This window comes from Gekko japonicus, unplaced genomic scaffold, assembly GCF_001447785.1.
Source record: "Gekko japonicus isolate JY-2015 unplaced genomic scaffold, Gekko_japonicus_V1.1 scaffold506, whole genome shotgun sequence".
Lineage (NCBI taxonomy): Eukaryota > Metazoa > Chordata > Lepidosauria > Squamata > Gekkonidae > Gekko > Gekko japonicus.
In genome coordinates, this window is record NW_015175372.1 from 1,164,946 (window position 1) to 1,183,212 (window position 18,267).

At 42.9% G+C, this 18,267-nt stretch overlaps 1 protein-coding gene across 1 annotated transcript in view; it reads left to right on the forward strand.

Moving 5' to 3' along the window:
• The window catches only part of DAAM2 (dishevelled associated activator of morphogenesis 2), a gene marked incomplete at its 3' end in the record, with an annotated part of 220,508 nt that overhangs the window by 155,790 nt on the left and 46,451 nt on the right, over positions 1 to 18,267 (forward strand). The window contains exons 7-9 of the mRNA XM_015425505.1: positions 8,728 to 8,838; positions 10,034 to 10,137; positions 11,911 to 11,977. Coding sequence (XP_015280991.1) covers positions 8,728 to 8,838; positions 10,034 to 10,137; positions 11,911 to 11,977 — 282 coding nt within the window. The remainder of the gene's footprint in view (positions 1 to 8,727; positions 8,839 to 10,033; positions 10,138 to 11,910; positions 11,978 to 18,267) is intronic.

An 18,267-nucleotide genomic window follows, 5' to 3' on the forward strand; every position in this document is an offset into this window, starting at 1 on the left:
AAGCTCTGGCACAGCTGTCCTTGAAAAAGAGCAGTTTGTGTCAGAGTTCTCTCAGCCCCACCCACCTCACAGGGTGTGTGTTGTGGGGAGGGGAAGGGAAAGGAGTTTGTAAGCCGCTCTAAGACTCCAAGTGAAGGGCGGGGTATAAATCCAATCTCTTCTTCTTCAAGCCACTAGGGCCTGATGGCAACCCTAGAAGCACAGTGCATACATATAAGTAGGGTTGCCAGCCCCCAGGTCCGGGCAGGGTTTTCCCCACTTTTGGGGGCTCCAATCTGCCCCACCCAGCTGGCCAACAGGGAAGCCCTACCCCCAAGTCCCACCTCCAAGAGTGACCACCTGCCCAGCCACCCCTCTCCCTTCCCTCCTGCCCGATTTAAAGGGCTCCAGTTGATGACCACATGGCCTGCCAATCAGCTGGAGGACCCTTTATATCTCGCAGGAGGGAGAGGGGCAGTTGCAGGGTGGGGGCTGCAATCGCCCCTCTTCCTCCCACCTGCTAGATTTAAAGGGCCCTCCAGCTCATCGGCAGGCCACATGGTCCCCACGGATCAGCTAAAGCCCTTTAAATCAGGGAGGAGGAAGAGGGATGGCCAGGCAGGTGGTCGCTCTTGGGGGTGGGGTTCGGGGCATCCCTGCACACCCTCAGAATGCCCCCCCCCAAATCCCCACGCTGGAGCAACAAGGGGACCTGGCAACCCTACATATAAGGCATGCAGAGAGAGGCTACTGTCAATACAGCATGTGCAGTTAGAATCACAGTAATAAGGATGTGTATGTGGCCAAACCAGTGAGAATTCCATACAGAGCAATATAAGAAGCTCGAGTCAAATGTAATGTGATTAAATAATAAATAATCCGCTCCATTATATCTACTCTTTCGAGTTACTTTCACGCAGCATGCATATGCCTGTAAGCCAAATGGCATAGGAGCCCAGAGATTCATCTCCTCTCTGTGGAAAACAGGGTTTGCTTTGATAAGCATCCATTAGGTGGTATCCTTTAGAATATGTGTGTGTGTTTTTAAAAAATATTGCATTTAAGAACAAGGTAGAATCTCACAAAACTTAGGATATAGTTATGAGGCTTTAGTTCTGGTAAGGTACTTGTCCGTTCTTGAGAAGCCCCCCCCCCTCCTTTTTTTGGTGGTGGAAGGCTCCAGCTAAAGGGGCCTTTTTCATTGGTATGAATGTGTGTCTTTAGTATTACTACAGTTTTGTGAGTACTAACACATGTAGGCAGTATTCCAACTTAAGTGAAGAAGGTAGAAAGGCCAGAGATGTAGCAGCAGAAATTGAACGTAATGTGTTTTTTTAAAAACAGTGAATTATGGTAGGGTTGGAGGCCAGAAATCATATGAGAACAAACCTGAGGCCCATCTTTAACCATGACAGCATGGGATCCATTGAACTACATGTGACAATCCGCTCCATTATATCTACTCTTTCGAGTTACTTTCACGCAGCATGCATATGCCTGTAAGCCAAATGGCATAGGAGCCCAGAGATTCATCTCCTCTCTGTGAAAAACAGGGTTTCCTTTGATAAGCATCCATTAGCTGGTATCCTTTAGAATATGTGTGTGGTTTTTTTTAAATATTGCATTTAAGAACAAGGTAGAATTTCACAAAACTTAGGATATAGTTTTAGTTCTGGTAAGGTACTTGTCCATTCTTGAGAAGCCCCCCCCCCTCCTTTTTTTGGTGGTGGAAGGCTCCAGCTAAAGGGGCCTTTTTCATTGGTATGAATGTGTGTCTTTAGTATTACTACAGTTTTGTGAGTACTAACACATGTAGGCAGTATTCCAACTTAAGTGAAGAAGGTAGAAAGGCCAGAGATGTAGCAGCAGAAATTGAACGTAATGTGTTTTTTTAAAAACAGTGAATTATGGTAGGGTTGGAGGCCAGAAATCATATGAGAACAAACCTGAGGCCCATCTTTAACCATGACAGCATGGGATCCATTGAACTACATGTGACAGGAAAAGGAGAGGCTAGAATTATCTCTCTCATGGAAGAGGGTACAAATTGTGTGCAGAGCATTATAGGACAGGCTAGCAGGGCTGGAGGTCCCGAAGCTGGAGTATGCGAGGGAAGGCAAAGAGAGAGCAAGAAGAGAAAGGAGAACTTGTGCAGAGATGGTGCTATCTCTGATTTTGCCTGGGCTGACATGGATTTCTCTCCACTACTGAGGGACCTCACCTTAATGTCCTGCTGTTCCTCTCAGCACGCATGCAAAGACAGCCAGGAGACCTGGCCTCCTTTATATATGCACACTAGCAGAGATTCCTTTTAAGAAGAAGAGGAGATTGGATTTATACCCCGCCCTTCACTTGGAGTCTCAGAGCAGTTTACAAACTCCTTTCTCTTCCCCACAACAGACACCCTGTGAGGTAGGTGGGGCTGAGAGAGCTCTTTCAAGAACTGTTCTTTCAAGGACAGCTCTGACAGAACTATGGCTTGCCCAAGGTCATCCAGCAGCTGCAGTTGGAGGAGTGGGGAATCAAACTGGGTTATCCCAGATTAGAGTCTGCGCACTTAACCACTATACCAAACTGGCTCAGCAGCAATAAAGGAGGGGGTTCTGTGGTAGCTCATGACCTAGCAGGTGGGATGCCATGATCCATTGGAGAGTCCTAACCAGTGGATTAAAACCACTGAATTAGAATATATGTCTTTAAGAGGCAGTTCTTTCTCACTCTGTATGTGTCATGCATCAGAGACTACAAGTATTATTTGTTCATTGGTTAATCTGAAGTAACCTTTCTGAAGTTTGTCTTTGTTTATTTGGGAGGTGGCACAAGATGACCTTGCATGCCTGACAGGAATTTTTTAATAGTGCATGGCCCTGATAAACATTCAGTCTGATTTTTATCCCTTGTCCCAACTTGACCGGGTTGCTATGTCAAATTAATCCATATGCTGCTGTGAACCTGACCTTGCTGAAGTGCCTTCTCCATGTCTCAAAGTCTTTCTCTCTTTTAAAATCTACAACAGAGTGAAAATAAGTTGAAAGATAAGTAATTTCTGAGCTAGTGTATAGAGTAGCACAATTCATACATTGTACAGCTGGGCCTTAATAAGTTGCTGCTAATAGCTTGCAGAAGCTTTTATAAGCCTCTAGGGAACCAACTTATTATCTCATCCATGAATGTGCGGAATGCACAAATAATTACCCTGTCAATGTTTTTGGATAGGGAAAAGGAATTAAAGATTAATGTTTGTCTCCTTGTTTTCTTAAGAGCAGTGGGGATGTGCTCCTGTTTGCTGGTCCCCCCCCCCTGTGTTTTGGGTCCAGATGCCAGAATTGTCTTTTCCATGTACAGACTAAAACTAAAGTACTCTTATTTCCCAAGTAATGTGAAAGCTTTCAACCCTTCTTTCTTTAGTGTCAATTGTGGTGTTAGTGATAAACAGCACCGGGGATTCTAATCTGACTATTTAGGTCTGTGTGTCATTCTGTTTCTATTCTAGTGGTGATTGTCAGGCTTTGTATTGTATCAAAACAAGCCTTCTGTCTCAAAGAAATAATGTTAAAGGCTGAAGCCAAGAATAAAAAGGGAGTCTGGTGGCATTCTCAAATTGGTTTTGGCCAGGAATGTGTTTGAGGTAAAAATGTACCTCACACTTGTCCTGAGTACAGTTCTACTTCCCACAAATCATATTTATTAATTCAAGGGGGTTGTGTGCTGAAGTTCCTGTTCAAACAGGTCAAAATCAGGATAACTTTATAGCATCTGAGGTTCAGAACTCTTACATACAGGGTTTTGGAATGGCACTGGAAAAACAGTCAGTGTACTAGGTAGAGAATTATCCCTGTATAAAATCCCAAGGCACACACTTTCTCATGAGTGTAGTCATCCCCCTGGTTTTTGAGATCTGACTGTTGTAGGTCAGGTTGTGTAAATACCTGGAACATCTCACTCATCTCAGAGGAAATGCCTCCTGTCATCTGAACAATATCATCTAGATTCACCCAGCAAAGATTCTGAAGGGTTTTGAAATCTTGCAGACTGAAGCTGATTCCAATCAGTAAACATGTTTTCCACCGCCTGCCCCATATTGTCTCAGCCTCAAATATCAGCCCAAGAATTCTACAATGTATATCTGCCACTGATAGCAAAAAATATTAACAACATTCTTCCTCAATTGTGAAAATTAATAACAAGCAAACTCTCTGCTGAAATAGCAGAAGTGGAAGTAAATTGTTTTGGCTTTGTTGGCTTTCATGAGTAAAGATGAAATTGTGTGTTGGTTTTATGGAAATCTAGGAACTCTGCCTTCTTACATGAGCAATATGAAAGTGACATGAGCAGTGTGAAAGTGACTACAAGCTGTTTTGAAAGCCGGTGTGTGAGTGCCCAAGGGTATTTGAAGCTGTCAAATTAGAAGACAAAATAGGATCTACAAAGTAAGGAAGGATGGTTTTGTCCACTACCGAGCAACTCAATCCATCTTGGTTGCAAGAAATTTCATTCCAAACCAAAGCAAACCCTGGCTGATTTTTCACTTGCACATCATGAATAATGATGATAATACTGTGAAGGCATCTTCACCGAAGGCTGAAATTGCTTTTTGAATTCTCCACATTTCTACAGAATTTCATGCATTCTCATTGTGCATGTTTGGAAATTATGATTTCACATCCCTAATTCCTCTCTCCATTTCCTATCTTTTACTGTGGGATCGTCTGTGCCCTTTTGTGGACGACACTTCAGACAGTAAGGTGTACATGTTTCTTAAACTGATTACATGGAACTGTTTTATACAGAGGCCGGACACTGATTTGGTGTCATCTGGTATCGTCTGTTCTGTCTGGTGGTAGATCCTCAAAGTCTCAGAGATTGTCCCAGCCATGCGATCCGGTATCCTCACAATTAGAGATGGCAGTACTGAATTTATGACCGTTATGTATGAGCTATAGACCTTTCCATATTCTCCATGCAGGAAATACTTCATATAATATGCTCTATATAGGGAGAAAAATTAGGCAGTCCTATATAGTCTTTATATTTTAAGCTTCGGCTTGTGTGTTGCTTCTCTCAGAACGTGGGAGTGGTGGTAGAAGGGAGAGCACAATGCTCCCAAGAAACAAAAGGAAAGCATTGCTAAGACATCAGTCCACATGTTTTTCTTACTGGCTAATGGTTCTGGTGATTGACTGAAACAGTATTTTGAAGCCCATCTACAGTCAGCTCATGCTGGTGCAAGAGCCTTCTAACTGCTTTTGTTTTTCCAAAAGTGATACGGTATTGCAAATTTGTACCTTATGGAGACGAAGGTGTGTGTACGTGAGGCTAAGCTCTTAGAGGCTGCTCCCTCGCCATCATTTCTTCTCAAATGTACTGCACACTTGTCCTGAGTACAGTTCTACTTCCCACAAATCATATTTATTAATTCAAGGGGACTGTGTGCTGAAGTTCCTGTTCAAACAGGTCAGAATCAGGATAACTTTATAGCATCTGAGGTTCAGAACTCTTACATTCAGGCTTTTGGAATGGCACTGGAAAACCAGTCAGTGTACTAGGTAGAGAATCACAGCTATATTCTGTCCACAAATTTTGCAAATTTTCCTCAGGGAGGTTGGTCCATAGTCATGGAATTGTCTCCCACAAGAGTGGAAACTTTTTACTGAGTCTACGGGAAGATTATTGGCTTTCAGGCTCACTCTTGCTGTTCCTGCAGCTTGCTGAATCAGTTACTTTTATTTGAATGGCAGTGTTTGAAGTACTTTCTCCTCTTTTATTCTTAAACAACCAAGAAGGAATGACAACTTGCATCTAATGGAAAAATATTGAATTTGGTTAAAGACCAAATGACTTGGTTCAGAGGAGTTTCAGATGGCAGTGAATACAAAGCTCAGTCTTATTCCTAGTTGCCCACTGAGGAATATAGAAGTAACATTCAGTTTGCGGAACAGGCTTAGAGATGAAATCTGAAGTTGTGTGGAAGTGAAATGTGTTAAAGAGAATGTGCTAGTGTGTCCTTGAACAGCTCAAAGTGGTGTCATAATTTTACTGTTTGAAAGACTTTCCCCCCACATTTGTATTACACCCTATGTCAAAAGAACTCATGATGGCCTACATGGTTCTTCCACTTCCATAAAAGCTAATTCCCGGCTCTGAACATCCCTTGCCTTCAAGCCAGAAGTCAGCTTGACTTGATGACAAAATAATAGTAATAATAGTAGTAGAAGAAGAAGAAGATGAGGAGATTGGATTTATACCCCGCCCTTCACTACCCAAAGGAGTCTCAGAGTGGTTTACAATCCTTTTCCCTTCCCCTCCCCACAACAGACACCCTGTGAGGTAGGTGGGGCTGAGAGAGCTCTGGGAGAACTGTCCTTGAGAGAACAGCTCTGAAAGAACTTATAACTGACCCAAGGTCACACCAGCAGCTGCATGTGGAGGAGTGGGGAATCAAATCCACTTCTCCCAGCTTAGAGTCCGCACACTTAACCACTACACCAAACTGGCTCTCGGTTGTTGTTGTTGTAGTAGTAGTAGTAGGAGTAGTAGTAGTAGTAGTAGTAGTAATAATAATAATAATAATAATAATAATAATAGCAGCAGCCTGCCAGTACCTTCACATATTGATTTTTCTAGTATCTCACTTACCAATCCGGTATATCTTAATTTAACATTTCATTTTCTTCTTTGAAGAAACATATTTGGTTCTGTACTGAGCCACATTTGGCTCTGGAGCTATAGGTTGCAGGCCCCTCTCATGGAGGCCTGTGTAAGGTGTGGAGGAAAGGAGATTCATGTATGCCTGAACTCCTTGGAAGAAGGGATGGATAAGTGCTGCAACTCAGGGGGGTCACCCTGTGAATCGGACTGGCAGCAGAGTCAAGATGGAAATAAAAGTTATTTTTTCACCAAAAAAGTGTAATTATTTTATGGATTTCATTATTATGAGAATGGTGTGATAGCCACTATTTTGCAGAGATTGCATGAGCTTGTCTTAACCTTTTAAAGCTATCAGCAGCTGTTAGCCATGATAGACAAATGGAAGTGTCCATTTTCACAAGCAGACTGCTTTTGGTGCTGGAGACACACAGTGGGAGAGAGATGCTGCCTCTGTGTTCTGCTTGTAACCTTGGAAGTATTTGGTTTGCCACTGTCAGGCACTGGACTAAATGGACCATAAATCTAATCCAGCAGAGTTTTTCTGGTTCTTAGAATAGTCCAGAGGGGAAGGGTCAAAGTTATAGTATGAGAAAGCCTCTCTAAAACAGTGGGAATCTCAGTAATATCAGGGTCCTGGCGATATGTTCAACAGACAGACCAGTGTCTTCTTAGAATACCATTGTCATTAACTTGGAGATTGCCAGTAGCAAGGGTGAAGAAATTTAAGCAGAGGAAAAAAAATCCTTACACAACATCTCTCTTCCCTCTGAGATGTTTAGAGAAAGTAGCTGACTTTCTACTATCAGTAATTTGATTTAGTCCTCCTGCTTCTCCAAGTCAACTTGACTTTGAAGAAACATGCTGTACATCAACAGTAATCATCCCAGTTACTGAAAATGGTGAAAAGTAAAAGTAGTACAATTTACTGTTTGGATTTTTGGGTTTATTATTTTAAGGATTCGTGAACTGTCCTAATCTGATCCGACTCCTTTGCAAGAGGATGCATACGGAGTGATGCTATTTAACCTGCCAGCTGGCTTCTCTAAATAGAAGATGTAGCTGATACCCTGTTACCTTTATAGAAACCAGTATATCAGCTGCAAAGTTGTGGTTAACAATTTTATTGTAGAGTATAAACTTCGATGGGCCCACTTTATCAGATTCATGAATGTCAACTTTAACTGGGAGACAGATATATGCAAGTGTGTGTATAAGAGTTTGGGTTTTTTTAGAGAGTCCAAAAAACCCCATGAAATGCAAGACGTAGCAGAACTTCTGTCACATTTCTATGCAGAACCCAAATGTATATAAGAAACCAAACAAAAAACAAATGTGACCTGTTCAAAAAAGCAGTAACTAGTGAAACCAGCATACCATACTTTATTGTTTCCTCTGAACCACAAACTGCGGTTTGCTTTCTTGCCTTCAAACTGTATTTCCAAAGGGAGAACAAATTGTATTTTGTGGCTTATATAAAATGAGAAACCATGATTTGTTGTGAATGCAGAAGTGTTTAATTTTCAGAGCCCATGGATCCTGCAGGCTCCTGGTTGTAATAACAAATCCGCAAGGGATTTTCATTACATCTAAACTGTGTTATTGTTAGAAAGAAAGGCCCGTTTTTGATATTTTCTTGTTTTTTTATTTCTTCTAGTAAACCGTTGAAATTGCAATGGCCTTAAAAGAGGAACAGGCATGCTAGTAACTCATCACTCAAAATTTGCCTGCATAAGTAAAAATTGATCTGTAATGGGTAATCTAGCTAAATTTCAGTTGGTTAACCTACCAGTTAGAAGGATTACATTATGAAGCTCTACTGTATTAAAATGGTGAGGCTGGAGGATGGCCAGATGGGGGGACTGGACAATTGTCTCTAGACAAACACCGGTGTAGCCAATTGCTTGTGCATTATAGGCAAACTCACTCTCCCCCTTTCCCCAGTCTTAAAGGGCTAGGTTAATGCATGAGCCTTTTGCACAGCCGTTATCATCTTTGTTGACATGCTAAGCACTTGATGTTAACAATTTTTCATGTGGTCTGTAATGAAGAGACAATATTACTATGGTACTTTGTGTGACTCTTACTCTTATTGCTTTGCAGTCATTGCTCAATGAGCTAGACAGAAGCATGGGCCGCTATCGAGATGAGGTGAATCTCAAAACTGCTATCATGTCTTTTATTAATGCTGTTTTGAATGCTGGCACTGGTGAGGTGAGTATCTCTGCTAGAATCTTTCATGCAGTTATTGTTTTGGGTTTTTATGCATGTTCTGTTTATACTTGAAATTATTAACAAATCACTAATCTAATGACTTCTGAAGGGGATGAATCTTTTGGCCCCCAAGGTCTATACTGCATTGTCCTCTCCATCCCACCCCAGTATTGGTTTAATCCCAACAACATCACTAAAGTAGAGCAGCTATTTAAATGTTAAATCAAGATCTGCCTTTACACCATATCAGACCACAGATCCATCTAGTGCAATGTAGCTTATTTAAAGAAGTTTGGGCTCTTTAGCTTGGAGAAACAGCAATTGAGGGGTGACATGATAGAAGTTTACAAAATTATACATGACACAGAGAAGGTAGAGAAAAGAAGTACTTTTCTCCCTTTCTCACAATACAAGAACTCATGGACACTCAATGAAATTAATGAGCAGTAAGCTTAGAACAGATAAAAGGAAGTACTTCTTCACCCAGAGAATAAGATCAAGATGGGTAGTCTGTCTATTGCAGTAGAAAAGAGTAAGAGTCCAGTAGCACCTTAAAGACTAACAAAATTTGTGGTAGGGTATGAGCTTTCGTGAGTCACTGCTCACTGTATCTGAAGAAATTAGCAGTGATTCACGAAAGCTCATACCCTACCATAAATTCTGTTATTCTTTAAGGTACTACTGGACTCTTACTCAAAGAGTAATTAACACATGGAATTCACTGCGGCAAGAAGCAGTGGTGGCTACAAGCATAGACAGCTTCAAGAGGGGCAGAAGTCCATCAGTGTCTCTTAGCCACAAGGTATAGATGGAGCACTATGTCTGGGGCAGTGATATTCTGTATTCTTGGTGCTTGGGGGCAACACTAGGAGTTCTGGCCCCGCTAGTGGACTTTCTGGTGGCACCTGGGTTTTGGCCACTGTGTGACACAAGAGTATTGGACTGGATGGGCCATGGGTCTGGTCCAATATGGCTTCTCTTATGTTCTTATTCAGATTAGCAATAACTCCTCAAGGTCTCAGGTAGTGAATTCCCCCCATTATTACAGCTTAGGATGCTGATAACTTAACCTCAATCCTTCAGTTCAAAGTCTTTGCTTTTTTTTTTTTTTTGCCTTTGAGCTTCCCCAAAGCTGTTTTGAAGTGCTACAAAGGACTCAGACCCTAATGGACTGATTTATTTTTCTCTCCCTCAGGAAAATTTGGAATTCCGATTGCACTTACGATATGAATTCCTAATGTTGGGTATCCAACCTGTTATCGACAAGCTAAGGGGACATGAGAATGCAACACTAGACAGGTGAGAAGCATCTATTGGGAAGATACACATGATTTGAGACCTCATGTATTGACATCACACTTTGAACTGCCAGAAGTTGAATGAGGAGGGGTCAACATGAGCTGTGCACTGCATGGCTTCAGTGCTTAAGGAAATGTATTTGATTCCTCTCACTCCAAAATGTCCTGCACACAGGCACCCTCAGCTGTCTACACTTCCTCCAATGTTTATTATCTATTGATGCCTATGGTGATATTTTCAAAGGGATTCTCAGTGGTACCCAACTCATTTCTTTGCTCCTAATTTTATATCTATGTTATTTTGTATCTAAACTTTTGTACCTTATGTTTTCAATACAAGTGATGATAGCGGGTCACGTGAAATACACCAGTCCTCTGAAAACTACTGTATATGGGAACAAGAGATAAGCTTATAATCTGGATGGGGAAGAGCAAGCACATTTGCAGAATGCTGTTACACATGCTCAGTGAGATGACAATAGCCTCCTGATTCATAATATACAGCCATGTATTATGGGCTGGATGAATATTATTCCACACTAGATAATTCTGAACTTCTGCAGCAACACTTATCCTCTGTTGAGATAATATCTATTTCATTGTCTGTTTTAGTGGAAAAGAGCAAGAGTCCAGTAGTAGCACCTTAAAGACTAACAAAATATGTGGTAGGGTGTGTGTAAGGGACTGTCCTGTTTGTCCAGTGTAGAGGGTGGAAAGGCACTGCTGACACTGCTGACACCTGAGATGGTCTGGCTGATGTTGCTGGGTCCACTTATTAACAGACATAAGTCTGACATCAGAAACCACAACATTCATAAACCAGTGGGGGAACATTTTAACCTTCCAGGACATACAGTTGCTGACCTAAAAGTAGCAGTTATCTTACAAAAGAAATTTCAAAGGGAGATTAGAAAGAGAGACTGCTGAATTGCAACTGATAATGAACCTCAAGACAATGCATCCCCCGGACTGAATCAAGACCTAGGTTTCCTGTCTCATTACCAATTGGAGAGCAAGTTTAGTGTAGTGGTTAAGAGTGGTGGGCTCTAAGCTGGAGAACTGGGTTTGATTCCCCACTCCTCCACATGCAGCCAGCTGGGTGACCTTGGTTCAGTTACAGTTCTCTCAGAACTGTTCTCTCAAGAGCAGTTCTGTCAGAGCTCTCTCAGCCCTGCCTACCTCATAGGGTATCTGTTGTGGGGAGAGGAAGGGAAGGAGCTTGTAAACTTCTCTGAGACTCTGAGTGAAGGGCGGGGTATAAATCCAACTCTTCTTCTTTAATGTTGATTTTTTCCCATGCCTAATACCTCTCTGCATATCACACCTAATACAATCACACCTTCTATTGCTATTTGCCTGCTAATGTCATTTGGCATCTGAAATCACTTCTTTCTGATATATAGGACAGATGGACTCCCATTCTAGCTGTATCTGAAGACGTGAGCAGTGAGTCACGAAAGTTCATACCCTACCACAAATTTTGTTAGTCTTTAACGGGACTCTTTTCTACTGCTAGAGACAGACTAACATGGCTACCCATCTTGATCCATCTGTTTTAGGTTATTTTTGTCAGCACTTTCATCATTTAATCCTGTGGGAGGACTAACTTTGTGAAAGTCAAATCCTCAGAAGCTGATCAACTCAAATGCGTCTCATGAATGGGTCTCTTCACCTGTCATTATCCCACTGTTCAGTAGAGAAAAGATTTATGCCCGTAATCCAGTTAGCACCACTCTAAATTAGAGATGGATTTGTCATTTTTTCTTTCTTTTAGGCACTTAGATTTCTTTGAGATGGTCAGAAATGAAGACGACCTGGAACTTGCAAAGAGATTTGATGTGGTGAGTGTCTATTCTAGAAAGGCTTCTTTTGCCTGTTTCTTTGATTGGGTGTAAATCTCTATGAATTTTCTGTGTGGCAAGGACCCTATTTTTCCACTTTAAAGAGGAATGATATCTATTTTAAATTAAAGTATAGGAATTAGCGAGGACTAAATTGGTGACACTGTGTGAATTTAGACAGCATTAGGTCTCTCAGCTCGGCCTCTGTGGCATTAATGACTTAAAGTGCCTCAGTACTAGGCTTGCTGAGAATTTTGCAGTGAACATACTGTTCTTGATAACTAATCTATTGAATCTTGAATGGGTTAATCTCACCTTTGATGTTGCTACCCAGTTGAAGTAGTGAATAGGAGGAGGAGGAGGACTCTTCTATGAGACAGTGATTGTGTAGCAAGATTTATCGCAAATATGAGTACTAGGTAGTATTGGGTGTCTGTGTGTACTGTATATGCCTGCCTACAGTAACACAGCAAACAGCCTTGAGCAGCTTGAGAGCAACCCAAACTGCTTCCTGAACAACTGACTCCCTGTTCATATGCATGAAACATGAGCTGAACTGGCAAACACTTGAGCATCTCTATTTAGTATTAGCTGTTACTTGTCAATTAGTTTGTAAACTAATTAGCTGTATGCAAGACTCTTGGAGAATCCAAGTGCACTTGAACATTTCAGGCTTCTGGCTTGTGTCTTCAGGTTGATCCTATTCTGTGCAATAGTACCCAGATTTTTGCACTCTGCCTGTATCTTGGATCTAGTATCTGCCTAGATTCTGGAGCCCTGTGTCCATGTTTTTCCTCAAACAGTATTGAGATATTTATTAACCTAGAGTTTGGGGATGGTCTGTTATGGGCTAAAGTAAGTGTACCTTTGGGGTTATAGGCCAGAGTTCCCAGAATGACATTGCTCCAGTTTTTCTGTCTGTGGTATAGGATTCCAGCCTGTAACCCTGTCAAGAGTTCAGGGCTGCTGCCGGATTCAGCACCATCAGTTCTAGGATCCCAATGGACAGCTCCCTGTTCTCTGAGGCAAGCAGGTAGATTTCCCAGATTGGCTCTTGGTCTCCTAAGGGAATACCCCCTTTAATAGGAAGCCTAGGCTTGACGAATTTTGGAATGTTCAGTAAACTAAAGTCACATCCAGTGATAGTTTAACCATTTCAGGCACTACTAGGCCTGTTTGTATGAACTACCATTTGCTGCTTTTAAATAGGCTGTGACCTTTTCTAAGATTACTTTGTATAGAGTTGATGTTAGGGATCCAAAGAAGACAAGGCAATGGAAACTGTATTAAGGTTAATGAGCTTTGAATACCCTGGCTTCCCAAGCAATTCAGAGACTGTAGGAGGCTAAAGGTAATAAGTGATGCTCTAGAAAGTAATGTGCTAAAGAAGTAAATAGCATAGAATAACTGCAGCAAAGTGACTCAGCAGCAAAAGGGTAAAGGGTCAGTTCACACATGCATGTAAATCTCTTAATTTTTTGTGTTACTTGAGGACATATAGATGAATATTTATACTATGGCTCCATTCATGACTGATTCACATGTACCCAAAGTGATGTGGAAACTGGCTCCCTCTTGTGTGATCCTTCACTATTCTAAGAATGTGTGTATTGAAGAAACAGTCTGGTCAGATCAATCTTGTGGTTCCTCCTTATATAAATATGGTGTGGCTGAGAAAAAAAGTGAGTCATGAACCCTGCTTCCATGGTTTCTTCCTTTATATACACATTTTGTTTTATTTATTACATTTATATCTTGTTATATGACCACAAGAGTCATCAGGGTAGCTTATAACAGTACCACAATATCAAATACCATGAAGAAATGATTACAGTTTAAAACAACAAGCTTAAAAATGGTCATAGGCTTATGTAACTAGAAAACACAACTATTCCCCTAAGACTCTCTTTAAAAGGAAGGTATTTACCCGTTTCCTAAAATTAACCTGAGAGCTTACCTGATGAATTTCTCTAGGAGGAAGAGTTCAGAAGCAAAGTTGCCATTGCTGAAAAGGCCTGGTTCCTTGTCACCGTCCTTTTTACAGTTGCAAAAAGGGGCGTGTGTGTAATAGACAGCAGGCTTTTTAATATAATGATGTGAATTGTGTTCCTTTTTCTTGCTTGTGAAAGATGGGGTTTTCCTCAGTGTACATTCAGTTCTCCAGTGGTCCAGGATGGGGCAGTCTGAACATGTGGAAGTAGTGCCTCCTTGGAGGCAGGCAGGGTGGTTGATGATTTTTGACTACGTAGGCATGTGGGCTTCTCTCCCAAGCTTCCAGCCTCGGCCCTGCCTGTAGAGCAGTTAGGGGTTTCTGGCTGCGCTCTTGTAAGAGCGCCATGATTTTATTACTGACAACCTTTTTTCCCTTTTCTTTCCCTTTTTATCATTGTTGAGCCTCCCTCCCTCTTACTCTCACACCCTTCTGTGCATTCGAGATGGCAGTAGCAGGGAGACAGCCACCTCCTGCAGCTAGCTGGGGAGAAACGTGCGTCAGGGAGATTCCCACCCTCACTGCTGGTCCTCCACAGGAGCAGAAGAGGACCATTTACAAGGGGAACAGAATTGTCCTTCATGGCAGGTTGGTGAGGGATTTCGCCTAGGTGAGACAGCCCCCCTTCATCTCCAGTCCTCCATGTGAGGAGAGAAAAGCCATGGGGATTCCAGCCTTTGGGCCAGTAGCATCCCCAATTGCTCCAAAGGTCTATGGAGCATCAGTAGCTGTCACAGTGGGAGCCTCTGTACCAATTCGCCACCACCTCAGTCCCCTCGATGGCCATTAAGAGGCTGTGATCCAGGGCCCCCCCATGTATATATAATTTAAAAAAAACGTGGAATTTTCCATAATGGCAACTTGCTTGGGCCTATATGACCATGCACCACAGGAGGAATTTAGGCCTCAACAATCCTTCTTCCCTCTCCTCTTCCTCAGCCCATGGTTCCTCCCATGGATCAGAGGTGACAGAAGCTTCTGCCCTGGATCTCTTGGGAGATAATGCACATTCTAATTTGTTAGCCTGGATTAAGGGGGAAGTGCAAAAGGAGATCAAAGCCTCCCTATCAGAGGCTATTTCCATCCTTTGACATTCTGCTAGGTCTTCTACTAGGATTAGATCCCACTCACCCTCCAGTTCTGGATTTAGGAAAAGGCAGGAAAGCAGGGAACCTTCTTCTCCCCTTCTCTCAAAAAGATGCAAAGAGGCTACGCCTTCTAGGCATTCATCTAGGAACCTAAGACTCTTAATGGGTCATGCACCTGATTATTCTGACTTCTCAGATTCTTCCTCCCCAAGAAAGGAGGGAGAACTTTCAGATGAGGAAGAACCATGCAGACTCATCTAGCCAAGCAGGAAAATTTCTCGAAAGCGTCTTCTTAAGGCCCTATGCATCCTGGAGATCACTTATAGCAAGAAGGAAGTAGAGGAGCCTGACCCATCCAGATGATCTGGCTTGGCCAGGGACTTCTCACAAGGGAGATCTCTATCCCTTGGGATTCCTTTCCCATCTGTCTCTGTCAAGAAGAGGAAGAAGAAGAGATTGGATTTATACCCCGCCCTTCACAACCTAAAGGAGTCTCAGAGCAGCTTACAAACTCCTTCCCCTCCCCACAACAGACACCCTGTGAGGTAGGTGGAGCTGAGAGAGCTCTGACAGAAACTGCTCTTTTTCAAGAACAGCTGTGCCAGAACTATGGCTTCCCTAAGATCATCAAGCAGGTGCAAGTGGAGGAGTGGGGAATCAAACCCGGTTCTCCCAGATTAGAGTCCGCACACTTAACTACTACACCAAACTGTCAGGGTGGTCAGATCTGAGTGGGAAGCTCCAGAGAAGACCAAGGCCAACCATCAGATCATTTCATATGTCTACTTGTTGATGCCTGAGGCAGGAGAGCACTTTAAAATTCCAGTAGGGGATGCACCAGTTGCCAGCCTGTGTTCAAACATGGTCATTCCAGCAGAGTCAGATGGCCTCTCTAGGGACCCTTGTGATAGAAGGATAGATCAGTCTTTGTGCAAGAATTTGAAGCTTCTTCAGCTGCCTTGAGGGCTTCCATGGTGAGTTCCCTTTTTCCCAGGGCAGTCTATTCCTGAGCCTCAGATCTTTCGGCAATGACATTCCTGAAGAGCATAAAGATGAGCTAAAGAAGATTGCCCTACTGGCAGCCTTCTCTGAGGATGCATCCCTCAATGCAGTCCAATTGTCAGCCAGGGCTATGGCATCCAGTGTTACAGCTGGATGTACCACCTGGATATGCAACTGGGAAGTTGACCCTACTTCTCAGGTTCAAGTGGCTTTCTAAACGCATCTGGTTTGGGGGGGATGGCATGGATAGATATCTGATAGAAGATAAAGACAAAAAGACGGCTTTACCCGCGCACAAAAAGGAAGGGAAACCCAAGAAATGCTTCCATTCCTTTTGTGATCCTAAATGCAACACTAGCTTTCAGCTATCTAAGTCTCCCAGGAGTCACCTCCAGTTCCTTTTTCTATAGAACAACCAACCAGGGCTTGTGAGGAGCAAAAAAGAGTTATTCTGCATGATATCAACAGCTGACCAGTGCCACCAAACATTGGATGTCAGCTTCAGTTTTTTGCGGAAAGTTGGAAGTTGGCTGTCAGCGACTGGTGGGTACTGGACACAGTCACACACGGCTACTCTCTGGAACTGTGAACCCTTCCTCACAACAGATTCATCCAAGTCCTGACAAATCAGTGCCCAAAGAAACACCTTCTCCTTCTTCAAGCTGTCCAACATCTTTTGGACATTGGAGCAATAGAACCGGTCCCAGAAGACCAAAAGTCATCAGGGGTCTACTCAATTTTATTCGCTGTTCCAAAGAAGACTGTAAACATGAGAGCCATTTTATACTTAAAGTGGCTGAATTGCAGGATCAAGAAAAAAAGTTGCAGATGGAAACTCTCAAATCTATAATTTTCTCAATCCGTAAAAAGGATTTTCTGGCATCAGTAGATCTGTCAGAGACTAATTTTCATATTCTGATTCAGGATTCTCACCGGAGATTCCTCTGCTTCTCCTACAGTGGGAATCATTTCCTAGATCAGGGCATTCCCTTCAGTCTCAAGACTGCCCCAAGGGCATTCTAGTCTTGCACATGGCTCTTTGTACCCAGGGCATTTCTATTTTTCCATACTTGAATGACATTCTCATCAGGTCCCCATCATATCAACAGAGAGTGTAAGAGGTGTAAAGCACTCTCTCCTGCCTGCAAGACCATGGCTTCATTATCAACATGGAGAAGAGCTGTCTACTTTGCACCCAGCGGTCGTCATAGACTTGGTTCAGGATCAGGTTTTCCTGTCCTAAAACAGAAGAGAGATGATTCTTTCTCTGCTACAGGAGATTACACAGGCGTCTCACATGGAAGTCATACTCCTGGTGAGACTTCTGAGATTGCTAGTATCATGCCAGGATGTGATCTCATGAGCAAAATTCCACACTCGCCCTCTCCGGAAGTTTCTTCTTCCCTTCCAGGAAGTAATAGCCCACAAAAGGCACAGGATCATCAAGCTTCCAGACAGTCTGCTTCAGGATCTCCAGTGGTGGATGTACCCATCCAGACTTCTAGAAGGGACCCCTCTCAGAGAACCGGACAGGACACTTCTGACTATGGATGCCAGCCTTTGGTGTGGGGAGCCCACTCCCAAGGAAAAATAGCATAAGGGTCCTGGACCCATGAAGAGGCCACTCAGATCATCAATTTTCTGGAACTTAGAGTGATCGTGTGGGTTCTCTTACCCTTCCAGGATCTCCTAGTCAGGAAGGATGTCCTAGTGCACATGGATTGTCAAGTCTTATATCAGCCATCAAAAGGGTATGAAATCCAGTTCTCTGTATGCAGAGGTGACACAGATCTTGCAGTGGGCACAGAGCCACCTATGGCCACCTGTTCACATGGCAGGAATGTCCAACACATTGGTGGACTGGCTCAGCAGGCGATCCCTGGATCAGTCAGAATGGATGCTGAACAAGGAAACCTTCCACTAGATCTGCCACAGATTTGGCACAGTAAAGGTGGACCTCTTCACATCAGAACTCAACCATCATGTACCTAGGTACATCGCAAGAAGGAGATATCTCCAGTCCATAGGAATAGACACTCTAAGCTGTGCTTGGATAGACCAGCTGCTTGTATGTCTTCCCTCCCACCCAGCTGTTTCAAAGCATGGTTGCTTGGATAAGGTTATGGACACCCTAGTGGCCTCTAGGAAGGTGTCAACCAATTACCATGAATCACCCTTCTTGGTGGTCTTATGGTGGGGCAGTCTTTTTT